This window comes from Protopterus annectens, chromosome 5.part0 (genome assembly GCF_019279795.1).
Source record: "Protopterus annectens isolate FY-2018-M chromosome 5.part0, PAN1.0, whole genome shotgun sequence".
NCBI classification, from domain to species: Eukaryota; Metazoa; Chordata; order Ceratodontiformes; family Protopteridae; genus Protopterus; species Protopterus annectens.
Genome location: NC_056735.1, coordinates 1,973,481,961 through 1,973,507,614, shown reverse-complemented (window position 1 = coordinate 1,973,507,614; position 25,654 = coordinate 1,973,481,961). Strand labels below are relative to the sequence as shown.

Below are 25,654 nucleotides of genomic sequence, written 5' to 3'. Positions count from 1 at the left end.
CTTGAGGTCCAACGTTACTAGCCATGCTTTCTTGCCCAACATGGGAAGAAGCTGCTGCAGTGTTAGCATCTTGAATTTGGGTACTTGCAAGAAGGTGTTTAGAATTGAAAGGTCCAGAATGGGTCTCCAAGCATTGTCCTTTCTGGGGACTAGAAAGAGCCTTGAGTAAAATCCTTGGCCTTGCTCCTGTATAGGTACCAGTTGAATGGCTCTCATGTCCATGAGAGCTGTAATTTGTTTTTGTGCCTCTGCCCATTGATTTTGTGGCAGGTTTGGCATTCCTTTTATCCTTGGCAAGGTGTGGAAATGGAATCTGTATCCTTGTGAGATAATGTCTAGGACCCATTTGTCCTTTGTGACGATGCGCCAGTTGTCTGTAAAAAGTGTTAATTTTCCTCCCAAGGGAGCTGCCAAGAGAGTTTTGCTTGGCAGTTTGAGGTTTAAGTCATTGTGTTTGCCTTCTAGTAGTTTGGGACATGTCTTCTCCTCCCTTCTGTGTTGCAGTGCCCCATTGTCGAGGTTTGTAAGGGATTTGTGCTTGTCCTCTGCCCCTTGGGCGCCTGTATTTACCCCTCTGTGGTCTGTCAGAAGCTGGAAAGGACCAATTTTTTGTTGGCCAATTTCTGCTGAAGCGTGGGGGCTGAACCTGTAAGAAATCTTTGACTGTCTGCATAGATTTTGCCTTATCCTCCATTTTCTATAAAACCTCTTCTGCTTTAACCCCAAATAGGACATCCTGCTCTAGGGGTGCATCTAGTAACTTTGCTTTAACATGGTCAGGCAGAGTTTGTTCTTTTAACCAAGCATGCCTATGTAAAACACACCCATAACAGCTGCTCTACAGGAAGCTTCCAAGGAATCAAATCCACATTGTAAAGTATGTTTGCCCACCTGTTCAGCTGCATGCAACAGATCCTGCATTTCCTTGAATTCAGATTGTTGAGGGTGCGTGCTCATCTTTTGTTTTATTTGAGAGATTAGAAATTGCTGGTATTTAAGCATGTGGAATTGATAATTTAGTGCTCTCATAGCTAGAGTAGCTGAGGTGTAAACCTTCTTCCCCCACCTATTTAGTGCTCTGGAGTCCCTTTCAGAGGGTACAGGAATTTTAGCCATAGAAGCCTTAGCCCCTTTGGGACCCTGGGAGATTGTCTCTGGATCAGCAACAGGGCTTTTGTAAAGGAATTTGTGTGAGTCAGGCACTCTATAGTATCTATCTGGCTTGGCTGGAGCAGGAGGCAGAGAATCTGGATTTAGACTAGATTCTAAGTAAACATCATCCACAATGTCTAAAACTGGGGGGATAGCTAGTGGTCTGTGCTGGGGGAGTAAAATAAACTCTCGGAGCCTTTTCTTTGAGTCTGAGTAGTCCTGACCTTCCCAGTGGAAATGTTCCCTCATGGTATGTAAGGTTTCCCCAAAGGAATAGTCTTCAGGAGGAGAAGCGGAGGGAATGGAATCCTCAGCATCAGAATCTTCATAAGGGGGACAGGAATAATCCTGTTCCTCAAAGGAGCCTGAGGAAATAGATACTTGATCAGAGGAGGCATAATCCTCCTCTAGTCTAGGCCTTTTGTCGGGTGGGGGTTGGGAACCCCTGATTAAAGAAATCAAATCTTCAGTCATTTTAATCATCTGTTTCTTAGGCATGGGGCCTTGAACTGGAGACTGAAGTGCAGTCTTTTTTGGTTTTAGAAGAGACTTAAGCTTAGCATAAGATTTTATGGTGAGAGTAGTTGGTCTGAAGGCAACTTCTGAAACTGAAGGTGTTTCTACAGCACCGGCTTCTCCTTCTGCAATGTCGTCGGTAGGGCCTAAAGAAAATGGCTGCATCGGCCTAGAACTCTCAGCCAGAGAATCCAAAGCGATTTGGGGTTCCAATTCTGCGGCTGCCAGGGGCTGCGTAGGCGCCTCAATGAAAACCGGTGAACTGGCAACAGGCCCAGCCGAGGCCTCAGAGTCTGGCTTGGATCTAGGCTGCCTGTCTTTATCTTTGCATTTTTTATGCACGTTGGTAGTCGGTTGCTCCGACGGCATAGTGTAATTAAATTTCCTACCGAAGTAGTGTCGTGCGAAATCAAAATATCGCTTTATAGTTCGCTTATTGAACCTAGCACAAAACCAACAACCAGTGACGTCGTGGTCTGGGCCTAGGCAAGGTATACAATAAGAATGAAAGTCCTTATGAGGTATTTGCTTCCCACAAGAAATACAATTGTTAACTTTTTCTGACATTGGTCTGAGGCAAGAAAAGTTTCCCCAATGGGGTACTTAGCTTTATTGAAGACTTCGGATCTGAAATTCGACTTCGAAAATCTCAGGAGTCGGCTGACCGGCACTTGCAAACTGCTTCTGCTTCGGGCACCGCGTGGCAAGAAAGACTGAAGAAAATGGCATTGGATGCCTCTTATATACCCCTGGCGCACTGACGTCAGGGAAGAAGCGACGGCAACTGACGCCGGACCAAGACTTTGGAATTCAGGCCGACTGCGGGACCACCTGACGACAGGATAACCCAAGTGTGATGACTGCAGCAGGGTAACACGATGAACATCAACTTTGTAGGGGGTGTCTCTCACAGGTATAAATTCTCCACTCATCGCTTCTGGTGACATTGTCAGCCTCACAAATATCCCCAAAATCACAACTAAACAAGTACAGCCAAAGCAAACATTACTAACATTTAGCAAAACAGAGAAGAAAATTCCAAACTGGGCATACCTCTCAACTGTACAGATTTTCGCAGAATGTTCAGATTTTTGTCTCATGTTTTTGGTCTGTTCCTCTTAAAAATTATGTTTTTTGACAAATCACCGGAATAATGTAAGAATTAAAGTCAATAAATGCTAACAATCATTTAAGTTTCAGACTTCATATCCTTCCGAAAATGTATGGTAACACAAATCCTGTTATTCTAGCAACCTTCTATGTTTATGTCCCTATTTTTGGGCCTTTGTCCCATTTTGTCAGGCCTTGTCCAGATTTCTTGCAGTAAGAGGTTGAAAGGTATGAAACTGGGTACTTATATCAAACGCTGCACAAGTTGCCTGGAATGGACTTTATGGGCTGACTACCAATTGTACAGTGTGGCAAAAAAAAATGTAATGCTGAAGGCTGCTCTTTTTTTCAACTGAGCATCCCAATATCCTCGATGAGAACTGCACCATTTTGAAGATGTTCACAGCTCTGGAAATCAGGCCAAATGAACAGATGCCCATCTGCAGTTAACTGACTAGCATAATGAATGACACTGCTGCAGTGATCCTTATAAAGAATGCAAGTATTTACTGTTTTAAATAAAACAGATTTTTAAAACAATTTGTAGACAAACTGAAAGTGCAATACATTGCAAGCTATACTGAAGCATTTATTTTAAAGCACTCATCCACAAGTTTTATAAAAATGGTATCGCCAACAGTATTTTTATGTCAAAAATGGTTTCCTGATTAAACTTACCTCTTTGGCATTGTTTCCTTCTCCATGAACCCAAACTGTTGCTTCCAAATAATTGTCCCTGTTTGCTCTGAAGGTACCCTGTAGAAAGGCCCCAGATTTAATACCCTGCTGCAACTTAGAAAGAGGAAGATGCTCTGGGTAGATATTCCTGCTACTTGTTATCTCACTCTGCAAAGAAATACATAAAGATGTGTGCTCATCAGAAGACTAAAAAGGAGTTGCACTTTAACAAAATCAGAAATGTAACAGTATTCATCTTTAATTATCCACTTACCCAACTCAATTAAGTGCTGAAGGGGATGACAAGGTCTCTCAGCACTCAAAGGATGCAAGGCAGAAAGACTAATCTCCGCCAGGTTAGCACAGTAAGATTATAAATGAACAGCTTAACAAAAACTCTTCCTTAGCACAGCTGACTAAACAACCATTGTTAAAAGAAAACATCATAGTTAAAGGCAAATTTAGTGTCTGTTAGGACAAAAAGAAAATATATTTACTCATTGTGGCCCCAAAAACTCTTTTTAATTAAGAATTAGACATGAGGTAAAAGTAAACGTACATAATGAATAAAAACATAAAAAAGGGAAAGACAAGTACAGTAAGGTAGAATGACTAAACAAGTATATTTCACCATAAGTGAAATGCAAGCATGAGATACAAGAATCCATAAGGAATACATAATTAGACAATTAAAGACTTAAATATAATCAAATAAATGAATAGTCAAACATACTTGCAACAGTAAATCACAAAAATACTTTACGTGTACAAGAGGGTGAAACACAAGTTACTCATATCATGACTTGGCATTGAGCTCTAGGAAATAAAATGTTCACAGTTGACATTACAGATAATGTGCTACTGATCATAAGATAGAACTGCCATTCTGAAAAACACCTGATATAAAATACAAGCTTAAAAATACTTAAAAGAAAAAAGTGCTTCTGTCACGGGGGAGAAGATGAAGGAATCAAAATATTTTAGTAATATATAGTGAAGTTTACCAAGAAGCATCTTACAGAATAAATTATCAATGACTTTCAGTTCTAGAGACTACCAAGATAGCTGTACAATGATCAATGGCTTAATTTCACTTCTCCTAGTGTGTGTGTGTGTGTGTGTGTGTGGGGGGGGGGGGGTGGGGGGGGCTAAGACTCAACGAGTCAGTGATACTGTCAGTCTGAGTTAAGTACAGTTGTGTACACTTACCATAAAAGTAGATGTTGGAGTGTATTCACTGTTGCAGTCATTACATTTGGGTTATATGCCTGCAGGTAGCCCTCAGCCGGCCTGAATATCAAGTCTTGGATTCCTGCGTCGGATGCTGTCTCCTCCTCCATGACGTCAGGTCGCCAGGGGTATAAAACATGCAGCCGATGCCATAACATCAGTTTTTCTTGCCCCAGATGTCAGGTGCCCCCATAATGGGAAGCAGTTATATGTTATGTTACACCTGCAACAAAAAGCAAATACACCAGAAAGTTCAAATACCAAACAAGAAGAAGAGGTAGAGCCAAGAGAAGTCAGGGGGCTGGAAGGAGGGTAACCAGGACTGCAACAGTGAATACACTCGAACATCTACATTTATGGTAAGTGTACACAACTGTACTATGTTCTTCGTGTTTCACTGTTGCAGTCATAACATTTGGGAAGATTCCCAAAGCTAAGGAAGGGAGGAGGAAGTTAAGAGAGCATTAGGACCAGCTATTAGGCCCTGCAAAACCGCCGTGGCAAAACCAGCTCTGGATTTAGAAAAAAATAGGCATGTGGTAATGCTTGGTGAAGGTATGAACAGAGCTCCAGGTAGCAGCTTCTAGGATGTCCCTGGTAGGGACCCCCTCTGAGAAAGGCTGTAGAGGTAAATACAGCCCTGGTGGAATGTGATCTTATCCCCTGTGGGATAGGTTTTCCATGGTGCTTACAGCAGAAATGAATGCAATGGGCTATCCATTTAGAAATGGTTTGCTTTGATATGGCCTTCCCCTCTGCCCCTGCAGCAAAGCCAACTATCTGCTGTTCAGATTTCCTGAGAGGCTTAGTCCTGTCCAAATAAAATCTAAGTTGTCTAGACGTGCATGTCTAAAGAGTGCAGAACTTGTTCTCCTTTGTTTTGCAGTTTAGGAAAAAATGTAGGCAAATGAATGGACTGATGTGGGGCCACACTAGACACCACCTTGGCCATGAAGGAAGGATTGGTCCTGAGGGAAACCCTGTCTGCATGGAAGATAATGAAGGGCTCCACTGCCATGAGGGCCTGTAGCCCAGACACTCTTCTTGCTGAAGTGATGGCTAGAAGGAAGGCTGTTTTCCAAGAAAGGAATTTCAACTCTGCAGTTGCAGCTGGTTCAAATGGAGGAAGAGTGAGCTTTTCCAATACAAAGTTAAGATCCCAGGCTGGAGTAGGGGCTCGCCTGGGGGGTCTTAAATTGTTAGCCTCTCTGAGGAATTGCTTTAACAGTGGGTGATAGAAGAGGGGTGGTTCAGTATTATAATGTGCCGAAATGGCAGAGGCATGAATTTTGATAGACAAGAAGGATAGGCCCTTGTGGAGCATTTCTGTTACGTATTGAAGGATATGAGGTAAGCTGGGCACTGTAGTGCCCATCCCCTGAGTCTGGCTCCAGGAACAGTTATCTTTTCCACTTTCAGCATAGGATTTTCTGGTACAAGGTCTCCTTGCTTCCAGAATGGCATCTAGCACCTGCTTACTGAGGGATGCTATTGGAGAGTTCAGGGAATTAGCCAGGCTGCAAGGTTCAGTGTTTGAAGCTGAGGGTGCAGTATCTGGCCCGTCTGCTGGGACAGCAGGTAAGGTGTCTGACGTAGGTGCCATGGATCCAGCAGTATCATACTGCGCAAGAGAGGGTACCAGTGTTGGCGAGGCCAGTCTGGTGCAATCAGTATTGTCCTTGGTTTGTCGTGTTTGATCTTTAGCAAAACCTTCGAGAGGAGAGGCAGAGGGGGAAAGGCATAAACTGAGAGACTTTCCCAGGTAAAAGACAGTGCATCCACTTTCCAGGCTTGACTGTGGGGAGTCCTTGTGCAGAATTTGTTCAATTGGTAGTTCTGAGGGGAGGCAAAAGATCCATCTCTGGCGTCCCCCATTTTTTCCTCAAGAGGTTGAATATTTTTGGTTCCAGTTTCCATTTGTGTGGGTCCATGAGATTTCTGCTTAGGTCATCTGCCAGTGAATTTAGTTTGGCTGGCAGGAATTGAGCTTGTAGGTGCACTTGGTAGATGAGCACTGTGTTCCACAGAGCCATGGCTAGACTGCAGAGAGGGTACGAGTAGGCTCCCCCCTGCTTGTTTATGTACCACATCGCTGTGGTGTTGTCTGTCTTTACCAATAATTGTCCTGGAAGGATATGGTCTTTGAAGGCTGTCAGGGAATTCTGTACAACTAACATTTCTTTTTGGTTGATATGCAGGTGCATCTGACTCGGGTTCCATTTGCCCATGAATGCACTGCCCTGCCAAGGGAGCCCCCCCCATGCACAGTCTGATGCGTCTGTAGTCAGGATTTTGGCGGGAGGGGGTAGACTGAAAGGGAGCCCCTTGTTTCAGTGGCAGGCCTCTGCCCACCAAATGAACTCTGTCTTTATTCAAGGAATGATAGGAATTAATGTCCCCAGGTCCTCAGAATGTTGACACCATAGGCTTTTTAGATACCACTGTAGTTTCCTCATATGCAGTCTTGCATATGGAATTAGTAGAATGCAAGAGGCCATGAACCCCAGGGCTTGCAGGATTTTCTTTGCAGACAGCTGGGTCTTTGTGGCCAGTAGTCTGAAGTAAGCTGTCAAATAAAAGTACAGTTTTGTACCTACCATAAATGTAGATGTTCGAAGATCCACATTGCTGCAGTCCTTACATATGGGTAGTCCGCTGTCCTCGGTCGGCCCGAATACCAAAGTATTAGGCTGACGTCGGTCAAGGCGCTTAAAACTGACATCAGGACGTCAGGGTACAAAAGCGCATGACCGACGTCATTTCCTCAGTCTTTTCTTGCCCCAGATGTCAGAAGGCCCTAATAAGACAGGCCAAAGCCAAAAACCAGCAAAACCCAACCAACCACCCTTGCACTAACCATATTTACAATATGTACAACACAAACCCCACCACCACCTTCAACAACAGAGGGGAAGGAGGGAGGGTAAATTGGACTGCAGCAATGTGGATCTTCGAACATCTACATTTATGGTAGGTACAAAACTGTACTATGTTCTTCATCTCACATTGCTGCAGTCCTTACATATGGGTAGAATCCCAAAGCAGAGGTAAGGGAGGATGGCAAAACTATAAAGCATTAGGAGCTGCCAACATGCCTTGTAAAATTGCAGTTGCAAATCCAGCCCTAGATTTAGAGTAAAGTGGAAGGTGGTAATGCTTAGAGAAAGTATGCACTGAACTCCAAGTAGCTGCTTCCAAAATATCTTTAGTAGCCACCCCCCTTAAAAAAGCTGTAGAAGTGGCAGTAGCCCTAGTGGAATGAGGCCTAATCCCAGCTGGAATCTCCTTACCATGATGGGAATAACAGAAAGCAATACAAAAACCAATCCACTTAGAAATAGTTTGTTTTGAAACAGGTTTGCCCTGAGAACCCAAAGCAAAAGAAACAAACAACTGCTGAGACTGCCTGAACCCTTTAGTTCTGCTCAAATAATATCGCAACTGTCTGTGAATATCCAAAGTGTGCAAAATCTTTTCCCCTTTATTTTGGGGGTTTGCATAAAAGTAGGCAAATGAATAGTTTGGTTTAAAGCCACACTAGAAACCACTTTAGGCATAAAAGAAGGGTTAGTACGAAAGACACCCTATCCTTGTGGAAAATTAAGAAAGGCTCAACTGCCATAAGGGCCTGTAATTCAGAAACCCTTCTCGCAGAGGTAATGGCCAACAAAAAGCAGTCTTCCAAGATAAATATTTCAACTCTGCCGATGCTGCAGGCTCAAAAGGTTGTAGAGTGAGTTTCTCCAACACAAAATTGAGATCCCAAGCAGGAGTAGGAGCTCTACGTGGGGTCTTATATTCTTTGCCCTCTAAGGAATTGCTTAAACAAAGGCTGAGAAAATAATGGTGGGTCACAGTCATAGTGAGCAGAGATTGCTGCAGCATGAACCTTTATAGAGGAGAAGGACAAACCTTTGTCCAATAACTCAGTAAGGTATTGAAGCGCCACACTTAAATTAGGTTTAGAAACATCAAAGTCCTTTGCTGTACTCCAAAATAAAAATCTCCTCCATTTATCTGCGTAAACTTTCCTTGTACTAGGCCTTCTGGCCTCCAAAATAACATTCAAAACTTGTTGTGGAAGCTGAGACCCTCCAGGGTTTAAACCAGAATATGCCAGGCTGTCAGATGTAGAGAATGAAGTTTGACATTGAGTAAATGACCGTTCTCCTGAGACAGCAGGGTGAGGAATCGAAGGCAAAGGCCATGGAGGCTCCTGTACCAGACTTCTCAGTAATGGGTACCAGTGCTGTCGAGGCCAATCTGGAGCTATTAAAATCATGTTTGGCTTGTCCTGTCTGACCTTCAGCAGTACCTTTGGGAGGAGAGGCAGAGGTGGAAAGGCATACACGTGAAGATTGCTCCAGTTGAATGAGAGAGCATCCACTTTCCAAGCTGAGGGATGAAACCTTTTTGTGCAAAACTTTGGCAGCTGGTAATTTAGTGGAGAAGCGAACAGATCTATGTCTGGAGTTCCCCATAACACTGTCAACCTCTGGAATACATGAGGATCCAATTTCCACTCGTGGGGATCCATAATTTGTCTGCTCAACACATCTGCTAAGGAGTTCTGTGCTCCTGGCAGAAACCTTGCCTGAAGATTTAGCTGTAAACAGAGCAGTCTCCCACAACATCATTGCTTGTCTGCATAGAGGATAAGAATGCGTTCCCCCTTGCTTGTTGATGTACCACATGACAGTTGTGTTGTCTGTTTGAATCAACACCTGCCCTGGAAGAAGTAAATCCTTGAAAGCTATCAATGCAAATTGGACTGCTAACATCTCCTTCAAGTTGATATGTAGATGTTGAAGTCTGGCAGGCCACGTGTTTTGTATCCATTTTCCATTTAGATGAGCTCCCCAAGCTTTGTCTGAGGCATCTGTCGTTAAAATCTGACTCGCCTCTGGCCGGGTCACAGAGAGTCCCTTGTTTAGGTGACATTCCTGAGCCCACCACAAAAATTCCTTTTGAATGCAAGGTATTATTTGAATGACAGTGTCCAAATCTTGGCAGTGCTGTGTCCATACATTCTTGAGATACCATTGTAGCTTTCTCATATGCAGTTTGGCATTGGGAAGTACCAGAATACAAGATGCCATGAACCCCAAGGCTTGAAGGACTGTCCTTGCAGTCAGCCTGGACTGATGAGACAACTGGTGGAAGTAAAGAGAAAGATTCTTTTGTTTGTCTGGGGTCAAAAAGCCATCTGGGATGCTGTATTCAGTCTCACACCCAGAAAGCACATGTCCTGAGAGGGTACTAGACTGGACTTTATTTCGTTCACAGAATACCCCAGGCATCTTAACACTGCCATCACATACTGTAAATGATGAAGAAGTTCGTCCTTTTCTTGGGCCAGTATCAGGCAATCGTCCAAATAAGGATAGATCTGTATTCCTCTTAGCCTGAAGAAAGCTACCACTGGAGCCAGAACCTTCGTGAACACTCTGGGCGCAGTAGATAAGCCAAAGGGCAATGCAGAGAACTGATAATGTGAAGTCCCAGCCCGAAAACGCAGATACTTCCTGCAACTGGGCCTGATAGGGACATGAAGGTAAGCCTCTGAGATCCAGAGTCACCATCCAGTGATCTTTGCCCAGCAGAGGTAAAAGCTGTTGTAACGTTAACATTTTGAACTTGGGAATGTCCAGATATGTGTTGAGGATGGATAAATCCAAAATTGGTCTCCACGTGTTTCCTTTCTTTGGTACTAGAAACAGGCGAGAATAAAATCCTAGGCCCCCTTCTGGCAGAGGAACCGTTTGTATGGCCCCTATTTGAAGTAGTAAAGAAATTTGCTTGCGAGCCTCTAGTCTTTGCTGAGGAGGAACGTCTGGCATGCCTTTGAAAGGAGGCAAGGTAAGGAAATAAAACTTGTAACCCTGGTGTATGATATCCAATACCCATTTGTCTTGGGTAATCAACATCCAATTTTCCTTGAAGAGTGCTAACCTTCCTCCCAAAGGTGCTGCCAGGCAAGAAGGATCTGGCAGCTGAAAAAGTAGGTCATTGGGCCTGTTTACGAAAGGACTGGCCCCTGCCCTCACCAAGATTGTGCAGGTGAACTCCTGTTCTAGGCCTGAAAGAACTCTGAGCTCTGCCCCTACCACGCCTAGATCTACCCCTAGACTGAGAATCATAAGAAGGATACGTCCACCCCTTAGCAGGCCAATTCCTACTAAACTTCGGAGGCTGAACTTGCAAAAACTCCTTAACAGCCTGCATAGACTTAGCCTTGTCTTCCATTTTCTTCAAGACTGATTCCACAGGTGAACCAAACAACACATCAGACTGCAAAGGAGCATCCAAAATCCTTGTCTTAACATGGTCAGATAAATTCTGATCCTTTAACCAGGCGTGCCTGCGAAGAACTGAGCCAGTGGCAGCCACCCTAGACGAGGCCTGCACAGCATCAAAACCACACTGTAATGAATGCTTACCCACTTGTTCAGAGACATGCACCAAATCTTGCAACTCTTTACACTCAATGCCTTCCGCCAGAGCATCCACCTTAGACTTCAATTGAGAAAGAAGAAAGTTTTGATATTTCAACATATGAAACTGGCAATTCAAAGCCCTCATAGCTAAGGTAGAAGATGTATAGACCTTCTTTCCCCATCTATCCAAAGCTCTGGCTTCTTTATCTAGAGGAACCGGATTCTTTACAACAGAGGCCTTGACACCCTTAGGTCCCTGACTAATAGTTTCTGGGTCCACCCTAGGACTCTTATAAAGATATTTATGAGCCTCAGGCACCCTGTAATACCTATCCGGTTTAACAGGAGCAGGAGGCAGAGAATCAGGATTAAGTGAAGCCTCTGCAAACACATCTTCCACAACATCCAGAACAGGGGGTATAGCCAAGGGCCTATGCTGGGGTAACAGCAAAAACTCCCTAAGCCTTTTCCTAGAATCAGAGAAGTCCTGACCTTCCCACTTAAAATGTTCCCTCACAGAATGAAGTGTCTCTGAAAAAGAAAAATCCTCTGGAGGAGAAGCAGGAGTGGAATCATCTGCATCAGAATCAGAATAAGGAGAATACTCCTGCAAGTCTTCAGCTGAAGACTCTGAAATATCCGAAGCCTGCTCAAAACTTCCCAACTCTGGCTCCACCCTAGGCCTCTTATCAGGAGGGGGCATAGAACCTCTAATCAGAGTAATTAAATCTTCTGCCATTTTAAGCATGTGCTTCTTAGGCACAGACCCTGCTGAACTAGGAGTGACACCAACAGAAGCTGAAACTGGCCTGCCTCTGGGAGAAGCCTTGGAAACAGAAGGAGAAGGCCTAACCACCCTAGGAAGGGAGGGGAGTACAGTAACTTGGGAAGCCCCTTCAGCCTGACCTGCCTCCTGAGAGACCACCTCCTGCAAAATCAAAGTCTCCCCCTGAGACTCCAGAGAAGTCTCCGTCGGAACCACCGGTTCCACTGAAGCCTCTAAAGAACCGGCGTCCGGAACGGACGACTCATCTTGCCTGGGTTTAACTGTTTTGTCTTTGCGCTTCTTCACAGAAGCGGGCGCCGGAGAATCCGACGGCATATTATAATTGCACCGCTTCCCAAAGACCAGCCTAGCACAATCCAACCTTCGCTTAATAGTGCGTTTATTGAACCTAGCACAAAAGCGACACCCAACAACGCCGTGCTCAGGCCCCAAACAAGGAATACACAAAGAATGATAATCCCTATGCGGTATCTGTTTCCCACAAGAAATACAGTTATTCACTTTTTCTGACATCCGGTAAAACACTGAGGCAAGAAAAAACCAAAATAATCCCCAACGGGGTACTTAGCCAACTTGGATTCGGTCTGAAACTCCGAATTCGAAAAATTTCAGAACGCCGAACGGCACTTGCAACGCTGCTTCTGCATCGGACCATGCGGCAAAAAAGACTGAGGAAATGACGTCGGTCATGCGCTTTTGTACCCTGACATCCTGATGTCAGTTTTAAGCGCCTTGACCGACGTCAGCCTAATACTTTGGTATTCGGGCCGACCGAGGACAGCGGACTACCCATATGTAAGGACTGCAGCAATGTGAGATGAAGAACATCTTGTTTCTCTGTCGTGAGGTACGCCACCTGGGAAGTTGCGTTCAAGCTTGCTTCCAGGAAAACAATTTGTTGGCAGGGTACTAGATGAGATTTATTTTAGTTTATGGTGTATCCCAGTGAGGTTAGACGTTTCTTTACAAATTCCAGATGTTTTAATAGCATATCCTGGCTTTCTGCCTGAATTAGACAATTGTCCAGGTATGGGTATATTTGAATATTTCTCTGCTTGCAAAATGCAATGGCTGGAGCTAGACACTTTGTGAATACCCTGGGCGCTGCAGATAAGCCAAAGGGAAGTGCAGAGAACTGACAGTGCATGGAGCCTGCTCTGAAGCGTAGGTATTTCCTGCAAGACTAGTTAGTTTCGACTCTCATGTTATTAACACTAAAGAATATGTTATTAATTTGTCAGGTCATGAATTTAATGATGTAGAAATGTCTGTGTTGAACAAGGGGCTGAAATTCATCCCCACTGTAGTTACTAGACTACATGACATACAAAAGGATGTGTATTTATTTGGTAGAAAACTACATCTGAAATATTTTTTTAAATATAACCAATTTTTTCACTCTACTGTGTGTAATGATAGCAGTAGTAGTTTTTCGGATAGTTTTCATTCGTGTGTGTCAGATGATGCAGCAAATGCTTATTGCAAATTTGATACGACTAAGGTTCCTTCTTCAAGTAACTTTGTCCCTAACAGTCTCAATGCGGATGTATGTTATTGTGTTAATTTAATTAATTATTTCACTGAGATTGCATATAAAGAGTTTATGGGTAACAAATCAAATATTGATTATAAAGTGCAGTATGATGAATGGAAGGCCCTAATGTCACTTGGTGGGTTGAATGATATCATATTCAAGCCATCTGACAAGGGCAACAAATTGGTAGTTATGCATTCCACCAACTACTTAGCCATGTGTATGGAGCATCTAAGTGATATTAGTGCATATAAAATAGTGGACTTAAATGTGTATGCCACTTCTATTGAAGAATACCTGGATCTTATTAACAAAGGTGTCAGATTAGGGTATTTTTGTCAGGCAGAGGTTAAAAACAAATTTAAGGTTGAAGGTTGTTCAATGGCTCTATTCTACTGTCTGCCTAAAATACATAAAAACTTGTCAAGACCTCCAGGCAGGCCTATAGTTTCAGGTTGTCATTATTTTCTACACAATTTAGGTATTTTTTGCATTATTTTCTTACTCCTTATGTAACTAAGTTACCTTCTTATATTACAGATGTTTTTGATTTTTTTGGAGAAAATTAAGAATGTACAGTTTAATCATAATATGCTGTGGGTTACTATTGATGTTAAGAGCCTATATACAAACATTAAACATCAGTTTGGGATGGAAGCTATTAGGTTCTTTTTAGGGGAGTCCCCAGCTACAGAATACATAATTGAATTGATTTATTTTTCTTTGACTCATAACTTTTTTGTATTCAATAACACCATTTACCAGCAGTTACAGGGTACAGCCATGGGGGCCGCTTTTGCCCCCATGTATGCTAATCTTGTCATGGGGTTGTTTGAGTTAGAGGTTATTTACAAACATAATTTTTTCATACAGATGTAATCCATTATTATAGGTATGTTGATGATTTGATATTTTTAGTTGATGGTACTAAGTCTGCCATAATGGATTTTTTTATTGATCTTAATAATAACAGATATATGTTACAATTTGATGGGTTGAAAGTTGGGACCATTGTTCCTTTTTTGGATGTAGTACTAGACATTTCTGACGGTACTAATTTGGTTACCTCTATAAACAAAAAGTTTGAAGGGGGGTTTCAGTACGTACATGGTACGAGTGGCCACCCCTTGCATACAATAAATGCTCTCCCGTATGGGGAAATGTTAAGAATACATAGATTGTGTAATAAGTCTGAAGTATTTCATAAAGAATTAAGGTCCATGGTGCAATCATTTGCAGCCCGGGGTTATAGTAATGAAATTTTAAGCAATAGCTTTAATAGGCTGTTTAGTAATAAAAAACAAACAAGTCCCACATTTCCTGTTATTTATGGGTCTGATGTTAACTTATATGATAGAGTACAGGATAAAAAGGAGACCATATATTTTGTTACTACCTTTGGCTGTTTCACTATGAAATTTATTGAAATTGTTATTCAATTTTGGAATTATCTGTGTTCCTTGAATAATGTTCAACAATGGCTAAAGTAAAATTTAAAATTTTCATACCGTAGGGGTAAAAATATTAAAGATTTCCTGGTCAGAAGTAAATTTAGTTTACCTCCACTTGTGTTGCATAAAGAACTTGATAAGGTTGGTACATTCTCCTGTGGAAAGTGGAAAGCCTGTAAGTTCATTGTGCCATATTTTGCTTTTATTAATAATATAAAATTCAGTACTAAAATTTTTTTTCATTGTAATTCAGTAGGTGTTATCTATTCCCTACAATGTCCATGTAAAAATTTTTACATTGGAGAAACAAAAAGGGTGTTTAAGGTGAGGCTCTTAGAGCACATCAGGGATATAAATAATGGTAATGAAGAAAGCCCAATAGCTTTGCATTTTGCACAAGTCCATGGGGGTAATAGTAGTTGTCTTAAAGGTACTGTTTTAGAACAGGTTTGTCTTTCTACACATTACAATGTGAATGTTAAAACACTTTTATTACAAAAAGAAGCTATGTACATTTTAACATTTAAAACAATGTCTCCATTTGGGTTGAATGAGGACTTCAATTGGAAGGCATTGCTTAATTGATTGTTAACATGTAAGTGGATAATTAGTATTTGTATTAGTATATATATTGCCACAGTTTTCTTATGTATTATACTCCTTGAAGGCTTTGGCTGAGACGTCAGAGAACTAAAGCTTTTTATTAAACCTTTTGGTGGATATCGTGGTTGTTGTTTTTCTACAATTTGTTCCTGTGTTCTGGTTTTCTTCATTTCCTGCAAGACTCCTTTATTGGAATGTGCAGATAAGCTTCCTTTAAGTCTAAGGTTGCCAACCAGGCATCTTTGCCTAGCATAGGAAGCAGCTGTTGAAGTGTTAGCATTTTGAATTTTGGGATTACCAAATAGGTGTTTAGAATAGAGAGGTCCAGGATAGGGCAACAGGAGCTGTCTTTTGTGAGTACCAGGTAGAGTCTTGTGTAAAAACCTTGTCCCCTTTCTTCTGCTGTAGCCCTGATACTTAGAAGAGAGAGAACTGCTGTTGAGCCTCTGCCCACTGATTTGGAGGTAGGTCTGGCCAACCGTTTGGGGTTGGTAAGATGTGGAAGTGGAATCTGTATCCTTAGAAGACTATATTTAAAACCCATTTGTCCTGGGTAATGAGTTCCCAGTTTTTTGCATGCAGGGCAATCTTTCCCCCTAAGGGAGCAGGCAGTACAGCAGGGCTTGGAAGGGTTAAGGTTAAGTCATTGTGACATTTTTCCATAGGGGTGTCTTACTACTTCCAGCTTTGGAAGTGGAAGCCCCCCACTGCTTAGGCTTGTGTGTGCCTTGAGACTGTAGCCTAGGTGGTCTACTGTTCCTGGGTTTGGACTGAAGTCCTGGAAGAGGCTGGAAAAGACCAATTCTTAGAAGGCCAATCCCTACTAAATCTGGAAAGCTGTACTTGCAGGAAATCTTTAACAGTTTGCATAGATTTAGCTTTTTCCTCCATCTTTTTAAGTACTTCCGCTTTTTTGCCAAAAAGACGGTCTTGGTTTAAGGGAGCATCCAGTAATTTAGCTTCAACATGGTCTGGCAAGTTTTGTTCCTTAAGCCAAGCATGCCTTCTAAGTACAGACCCAGTGACAGCAGCCCTGCAAGATGCTTCTAAAGAGTCAAAACCACATTACAAAGTATGTTTACCAACTTGTTCAGCAGAATGCATTAAATCCTGTAATTCTTTATGTTCAGCATAGTCAGGAATCATCATTTTCTGTTTAAGTAGTCCCATAATATGCAGCTGATACTTTAACAAATGAAACTGGCAGTTTAAGGCCCTAATGGCCAAAGTAGCAGAAGTGTATACCTTCTTACCCTATTTGTCCAAGACCCTGGAATCTCTGTCAGAGGGGGTAGGGTTTTTGGCAGTAGTAGCCTTAATACCTTTAGGTCTTTGGGAAATCGTCTCTGGGTCCACAGTAGGATTCTTGAAGAGGAACTAGTGAGAGTCAGGTACTCTGTAGTACCTGTCAGGTTTTCTGGGAGCCGGTGGTAAGGTGTCTGGGGCCAGGCTAGATTCCAAAAAGGCATCATCTACAATGTCCAGAGGGAGGAGTACGAATTCCCTAAGCCTCTTTTTGGAGTCAGAGTAATCCTGGCTTTCCCAGCGGAAATGCTACCTAACAGTGTGCAAGGTTTCACCAAAAGAAAACTTCTGGAGGGGAAGCAGAGGGAATGGAATCTTCTACATTAGAATCCCCATAGGTAGATAAGGGCAAATTCGGGTAATCAGAAGAAACAGAAATTTCAGAATCCTGATCAGAAGAATCAGAAGGAAAATCAGTTCGAGGTCTCTTAGAGGGGGAAGGCTGGCTTCCCCTAATTAAAGTAACAAGGTCTTCAGCCATTCTTACCATTTGTTTTTTACGCATATGGGCCTGACCATGCGGTTTGGTTGTCGGTTTTCTAGGCACTGGTCGAGTTTTAGGCCTTGAAGAAGAAGATGGCACTGGTTTGAAATGCAAGTCTGTAGGCCTGAATACACCCTCAGAAGCCAGTGCCTGCACAGCAGCTCGGGACCCATACAAGGTAGAGACATCTGCAGGTTCCATAGTCGAAGAAGCATCTCGCGGCATACCGGACTTAGAATGGGTCTCAGCAGAGGCCTGCAAATCTGAAGTAGCAGGTATCAGGGGCTGTGAAAGTGCCTGAGTACTGGCGAACTGGCGGCTAGCTTAGCGGAAGCGTCGTCGGCAGTTTTGGACCTATGCAGTCTGTCTTTATCTTTACATTTTTTTCGGATTATCGGTAGTCAGATGGCTTACCGATGACATTTCTGGATAGTTAAACCGAGGACCAAAATAATTTGCTGCAAAAATAGACCGAAGACGAATAGTTTGGAGGTTGAAAAAGGCACAAAACCGACAGAGAGGGAAGTTGTGGTCTGGGCCTAAGCAAGGAATGCAATACGAATGAAAATCTTTGAGTTATTTGCTTTCCACAGGTAAGACAATTATTAACTTTTATTGACATCGGTTAAAGAGCAAGAAAAAGGATCCTTAACGGGGTACTTAGCTTTTTTGAAGACTTCGGTTCTGAAACTCGAAAATGAAAATTTCAGGAGTCGGCCAACCAGCACTTGTGAACTGCTTCTGCTTTGGGCACCGCTGCATGTTTTATACCCCTGACAACCTGACATCATGGAGAAAGAGACAGCATCCGACGCAGGAATCCAAGACTTTGATATTCAGGCCGGCTGAGGGCTACCTGCAGGCAGATAACCCAAATGTAATGACTGCAACAGTGAAACACAAAGAACATCATTCAGTTACTGACAAATATATTACCTGGATGCTGGGGAAAAAATTAGAGATCCTGAAAGAAATCCATCCACAACCCATTTTTCCCATATCTGCACATAGGGTCAGAGTGTCACCTCAAAAGTGACAATTTAGAGGTAAGGTTTACACCACCTGGTGGCTAGCCCTGCCACGGAGATCTTTTTGGTTGAATTTCTCTCTCTTTCTTTCAGATTCTGAAAGAAAAATCAACCAAAAAAGTTAAAAACAATGGCTACAGCTATCCAACAAAAAAGCAATCAAGTTTTATCTTTGGAAAAAGAGATAGCTTCCAGTAATTAAGAACAAAAAAATTAAATGCACTCAGGAGTGATTAAAATAAATGTACCACTGAAGGAGTAGATTAGCTCAAATAAAAGGCTGCAAAAAGTATAAGAAGCTTTAAACAGCTATTCAGACACACCGATAAAATTGCAAAAATCAAAGCTTGAAATGAATAGAACATTGGGTGAGTATGAGGCTTTTCAAGAAGAGCTGCTTCAAAAAATATTAGTGATAGAAGATCATGCACAGACAGAAAACTTCAGAATTATGGCTGTTCCAGAAAACTTGGAAAAACAGACTGCACTAATTTTATGAAATCATAAAAAAGCGAGTGGACTGGTACTGCACAGAAGATTTGTTAATGTATAACTGTTTGTGGAAAATAATTATTTACTGTAACCCAGGCAGAAGAGAAGCAGATTTATACCAGTAATCAGAGAACATCAAGAGGCAGGTGCAAGATTCAAGCTGCCGTATCTGTCTTCAGAATATTTTTTTCCTGTAGGATCAAAGACATTTTTGGCTACAGAACAGGCAAAGGAGGAAATGAAGTTTATCCAACAAAAGTGACCCAGCAAACAAATGGGGACTGTTGATAGTAAGACTAAGATTGGTTTGAAGAAAGGTACATATCCTTGTTCAAACTGTACATTTTGTGATGAGATTAATACAGATCCCTTACGTCAACATCCCATTTCTAAGAAAACGTTTGAAATTTAAAGTTTATGCTACTTGTTCTACTGAAAACATTATTTACCTTGCGAATTGTGTAGCCTGTGGCAGTTACAAAAAAAGTAAAACAAACCAGACGTTGAAACAATGTATATGTTCACATATGTCAGAGATACACAGAGGTACTGAAACAAATGCATTATTTAAACATATACAAATGATGGGAGATAATCGGAAATTTAAATTTCAGGTAATTCAGATTGTTCATTTAGGGATACTTGGGAGTGATATTAGAACATTAACGGAAATGGCAGAATATAGATGGATAAATTATTTTAGAGTGGATATTAGTCCCTGGCTTAATTATCAAAACAGTATAAAACCTGTGTTAAAAATTACACATGACTGTTTATAATCCAGGCCCGGGTCTATGTTAAATAAACAAACACTTAAAGTGTCGAGTACGACATACTGAAACACTTTTAAGCGAATGTTTATTTAACTTGACAACTCAAAATGTCGTAATGCAGAAATGTAGAAAAGTTTTGTTTGGCCATCTCATCCTCCCAAGTGCTGTTGGACAGTACACTAACTGAAAGCAATACAATTTTGAATTTGTATGCGATGCACTCAACATATACGGGCACTTTCCTTCAATTTACAACAAGCAATGTACTTTTGCACCTCTTCTGAACCATAGTAATACCCTGTACATTTAATACGTAGTTCACTATTTAGTTCCTTTTGTGTTACTGCACGTATGGGCACTTTCCTTCAATTTACAATAAGCAATGTACTTTTGTACCTCTTTTGAACCATGGTAATACCCTGTACATTTAATACGTAGTTCACTTTTTAGTTCCTTTTGTGTTACTTCACGTCCTTTACAAGCTGCAATGCTAGTAATGTGTATCTGCATTGTACTGATCATTGTGTTATGTCTAGTTGTGTTTCATTTTGCAGTCAGTATGTAAGTCAGTGTAGTGCGACAGTTTCATGGTTAGACTTTGGTGCTTATTTTTATTTACGGTATGCTTGGCTGGAGTAGCTTACATGACGTGATACATCACATATTTCAGTGCTGTCCAAACAAAACATTTCGGAACTCCTATTTCTGATGTTTAGAGCTGTCGATTAAATAAATGTTCGCTTAACAGTGTTCGAGTATGTTCTACTCAACATTTTAAGTGTTTGTTTATTTAACATAGACCCACCAGGCCCTATGTATATATATTTATTTTCTTATGTGTACAAATATATTTATATGTATGTGTATATATGTATAAAGATGCGTGCGTGTGTGTGTATTTATATACATGCACACACACACATATATACATATATATATATATATATATATATATATATATATATACAGGTTTTAGTGCATTTTGAGCAATAATGGATTGCACTTTAGTATTACATATCGTGATTATACCATGTGACATTTTGTATCATGTGATAGTTTGTGTGCTTTGACAGGCTGGTTGAACATATTTATTAAGAGTTGGAAATGGTGTTTGTATGCACTGAGAAAGACCTTTGCTTTTATTAATATTTTTTTATATTAAATTCATTGACTGTGTGCTCCTGGTTCATCTTTTCGATATCTTCCCATTTTATCATCTTTCCTTCTCTAGTTATTTGCTCCCAATACCTTTATTCTTTTGCCAGTTTTCTCCAATAAATTCCAGCCTCCTCTTGTCTACTATCTATATCCCTAAGTGCAGTCATCCCTACTAGCAGAATATCCTTTCTCAGTTCTTAGAATACTTTCTGCTACTTTATGGATATAATATTCTCTATGATGACTGTTATTCTCCTTAAAGGCCTGCATCCAAAATCCCAGTCGCTCCTTGTTTCTTCAGCTTCCCCGTGTTTCAACATTATCCCTTTCCACTTTGAATTTAGTTTTCTGCTTGTGCTATGTACAAGAGCCTTAACTGTGTAGCTCTGAAATACTCCTTCAAATTGAGTAATCCCAATCCGCCTTGTTCTACTGGAAGAATCATCTTAACCCCTCCAACTCTTGCTGTCTTCCCCTTCCAGATAAAGTCCTTCAGCTCTTTATTAATTGCTATCCACAACCTCTCTGGTTGATAAAACATATGACTTGACCTGTGTACAACACTAAAGGGACTAAAAACATTTTAACTGCTTGTATCTTACTATCCATCTCCATATAATAAAGCTTCGATTTTTCTCAGTTTTTGTATTATCTTTTGTTTAGTCTCTTCCCACATAACATTAGCTGCCACACCAGAATCACTTTTAATCCACACTCCTAAATACTTCATTTTATCATGTTCCCAAAAATATGGATATTGCTGAACCAATTGTGTGTGGGTACATCATTTCCAGCTATTGCCTTTGTTTTAGCTTCATTAATTTTGTACCCAGAAAAGATCTGAAACTGTCTCAAAATGTTCCACAACACTGTAATTTCTCTTTCTGGTTTTGTTAGGTATAAAATATCATCTGCAAAGAGAGAGAGCTTTTCTTGACTACCACACCAATTACATCCTTGAATTTCTGAGTCCTTTATTTTCTTAGCCTATGGTTCTAAATATAATGCAAATAAGAAAGGAAAAGGAGGACACCCCTGCCTGGTTCCTCTGCTAAAGCAGAAATTAACAGAAAGGACCCCAGCCATTTAAATTTTCGACTCTGATCCCTCATATATCCTCCTAATCAACCTTACATTTTTTTCAGGAAATGCAAATGCTTCCATTGCCCTGTTCATAAAGTCCCAGCTTACTGTCAAATACTTTCTCTGCATTAAGATCCACCAACTAAATGTAAGTGTTAAACATATTAAACAAATATTTTTAGTTAAACCGCAAGAACTACAGACTTCAAAGTATAACAAGGGAAGAAAGGTTGGACAAAAGCAATGTTACTCCTAATATGCTGCGATCTTGTTCTGCATAGATGGGAGTGGATTACAAATGTGCACAGATTATATGTACTCTTAGTTTTTAAAAGGGTGAATGCGTAGACTAATGCCCTTTGCTTAAACTGTAAACAAGTGTAAGTAGGCTTGAAAAATAAGACAAAATGATGAAAGCCATCTGTAAAGATATTAGCTTGTTTTTTCTCATTAGCAAATGTTCAGTGGGAGTCAGAGGTCTGCAGATGAAGGCAGATGTACATTCTTTTCTGAGTGAAGTTTACAAAGATTCACTGCTCACTACTTTTACATGGAGATGAGAGCTATCTGCAGGTGCAAACAATTAAGCTCAACAGTTTTGAGCTTTTACTGAGGGAAATGCAGAATTTAAAGGTACAATGGCAAGAAATTCAGTGAAAAAAAAGTTTTAAATAATAGGAACTAAATAACTGGCAACAGCCTCCCTAGTAGCCTTAATATTTTAATGCAATAAAAAGAACAGTGTATAAAGTACAGTTTTGTACCTACCATAAATGTAGATGTCCGAACTGGATAGCATCTGCAGTCATAACAAATGGGTTGTCCTGTCGTCAGGCAGCCCTTCGGTCGGCCGGATTCCAAAGTCCGGGTCCGGCTTCGGCTGATGTCGCACTCCACCCGACGTCATCTCTGCTGGTCTTCGGGTATAAAGGCATCAGCAGACGCCATTTTCCTCAGTGTTTCTTGCCCCAGATGCCAATTGCCCTCTTGGAAAGCTAAATTTTGGATAAATGCCAATGTTTCCAAAATAGTAGAAGGCAAACACAAAAAATAAACATGTATGTACATATATACAAACAATTACACCATAAGAGACTCCCCCCCTAGCTAGCTATTAGGAGGGTAAATACCCTAGGAGTACCGCAGAGGGGAAGGAGGGAGGGTAATCCTGACTGCAGATGCTATCCAGTTCGGACATCTACATTTAAGGTAGGTACAAAACTGTACTATGTCCTTCATGGATGCATCTGCAGTCATAACAAATGGGTAGAATACCATAGCCAAACTAGGGGAGGAGGAAAAATAATTATGGTGTAGTCAGGATCCCTTGCAGAACAGCAGTGGCAAACCCTGCTCGGGATCTAGAATATAGAGGTAAATTATAATGCTTGGCAAATGTATGCACGGAGGTCCAAGTAGCCGCCTCAATAATGTCCTTGGTTGCCACTCCTCTTAAGAAAGCTGTGGTAGTGGCTGTAGCCCTTGTAGAATGAGGTCTTATGTTCTGTGGAATTGGTTTTCCATGGTAGGAGTAACAGAATCTTATGCAATTTCCTATCCATTTGGAGATTGTCTGTTTGGAAATTGCTTTTCCTTCCCTTCCTGTTGCATAGGCTACAAAGAGCTGGTCAGTTTTTCTGTTACCTTTGGTTCTGTCCAGGTAGTAGCGTAACTGTCTATGTACATCCAAGGTATGCATTATTCTTTCACCTCTGTTTTGTGGATTGGGAAAGAAGGTAGGTAGGTGGATTGCCTGGTTTAAAGACACTCTGGATACCACCTTAGGCATAAATGTAGGATTAGTTCTCATGGACACCCTATCTTGATGGAAGATTAGGAAGGGTTGCACTGCCATTATGGCCTGTAGTTCAAACCCTCCTTGCTGAAGTAATAGCCAGTAGGAAAGCAGTTTTCCATGACAGGTGTTGTAGATCTGCTGTTGCTGCTGGTTCAAACGGAGGGAGTGTCAACTTTTCTAGTACAAAATTCAAGTCCCATGCTGGTAATGGTGGTTTCCTAGGAGGTTTTACATTTTTGATCCCTCTGAGGAACTGCCTGAGTAGAGGATGTGAAAAGACAGGAGAATCAAAGCTGTATTCTGCTGAAATAGCTGATGCGTGTATCTTGATGGAGGAATAGGACAGGCCTGTATGTAGAAGCTCTGCCAAGTACTCCAGAATGTTAGCAATATCTATGTTCGACACATCTTTTCCTCTTTCAGCACTCCAAATGACGAACCTTTTCCATTTTCCTGCATAGTTCCTTCTTGTTGAAGGTCTGCGGGCTTCAAGGATAATGTCTTTAACCCTTTGTGAAAGGTCTGGGTTAGTTACTGCTATGTGATGTTCCAGGCAGTCAGTTGCAAGGTTTTTAGGTTTGGATGTATGATGTTGTAGTTGTTCTGAGTTAACATCAGAGGCATCAGGGGTATTGACCACATTTTCTCCCGAGACATGCTCCTCAGCAATGGGTACCAGTGTTGTCTTGGCCAGTTTGGAGCTATCAGAATTATCTTTGGATGTTCCTCTTTGATTTTCAGTAGTACCTTGTGCATCAAGGGAAGAGGTGGAAATGCATATGCTGTCAGGCCTTTCCAGCTGAAGGATAGAGTCCACCTTCCATGCAAGTGGGTGGAATGTCCTTGTGCAGAATTTTTTGAGCTGGTGATTTTGTGGGGAAGCGAACAGATCTATTTGTGGCATTCCCCATTTCTTTGTGATGGCCTTGAAGATGTCCGGGTGTAGCATCCATTCGTGAGCATCCGAGGTGGTTCTGCTTAAAATGTCTGCTAGGGTGTTCTCTTTTCCCGGTACAAATATTGCCTGTAACTGGATGTTGTAGCTGAGAGCCAGATTCCAAAGGTCCAAAGTCATTCTGCATAGGGGGTAGGAATGAGTGCCTCCCTGTTTGTTGATGTACCACATGACTGTGGTGTTGTCTGTCCTTATCATCAAATGGCCTTCTTTGAGGAATGGTCTGAATTTTAGGATTGCCAGTTTTACTGCCAGCATTTCTTTTGGTTTATGTGCAGGTGCAGTTGGTCCTGAGTCCACAGTCCTTATGCGCATTTGTCCAGCATGTGTGCCCCCATCCTAGGTCTGAGGCATCCGTTGTGATGGTTTGGTTTGCTGGAAAGTTGTGGAAGGGTAAGCCTGGGTTTGACTGGCATGCCCGAGCCCACTATAGGAACTCCTGTTTTAAGCATGGGATTAGTGGTATTTCTGTTTCTAAGCTGTGCCTGTGTTGAGACCATAAATTCTTTAGGTACCACTGTAACTTTCTCATATGCAGTCTGGCATGTGGGACCAAGATTATGCATGAAGCCATGAAGCCCAAGGCCTGCAGAACTTTTCTTGCTGTTAGTTTGTTCTGCTTTGTTAATGCCAAGAAGTAAAGAGGGAGTTCTTTTTGTTTTTCTGCAGTTAGGAATGCCATCTGTTTTACTGTGTCCAATTCCGCGCCCAAGAAAGTTCTTGTCTGGGATGGTATCAGCCTTGACTTTTGTAAATTGACTGTGTATCCCAGGGCTTGTAGCAAGTAAATGACCCTTTGTAAATCTGTTGTCAGCTTGCTTTTGTTGTCCGCTTGTAACAGGCAGTCGTCCAGGTATGGATAAATTTGGATTCCCTGTACTCTGCAGTGAGCGATTACTGATGCCAGGCATTTTGTGAATACTCTGGGTGCAGTAGATAAGCCAAAGGGCAATGCTGAGAATTGATAATGCTCTGATCCTGCAAGAAATCTGAGGTATCTTCTGCAATTTGGTCGAATGGGGACGTGCAGGTATGCCTCCTTGAGATCTAGAGTTACCAGCCAACACTCCTTGCCCAGCA

At 41.6% G+C, this 25,654-nt stretch overlaps 1 protein-coding gene across 1 annotated transcript in view; it reads right to left on the bottom strand.

Annotated features, from left to right (window-relative positions):
- Window positions 1–25,654, bottom strand: part of DIS3 (DIS3 homolog, exosome endoribonuclease and 3'-5' exoribonuclease) — a 1,475,941-nt gene that overhangs the window by 1,228,549 nt on the left and 221,738 nt on the right. Inside the window, exon 5 of the mRNA XM_044072053.1 lies at window positions 3,457–3,624. Coding sequence (XP_043927988.1) covers window positions 3,457–3,624 — 168 coding nt within the window. The remainder of the gene's footprint in view (window positions 1–3,456; window positions 3,625–25,654) is intronic.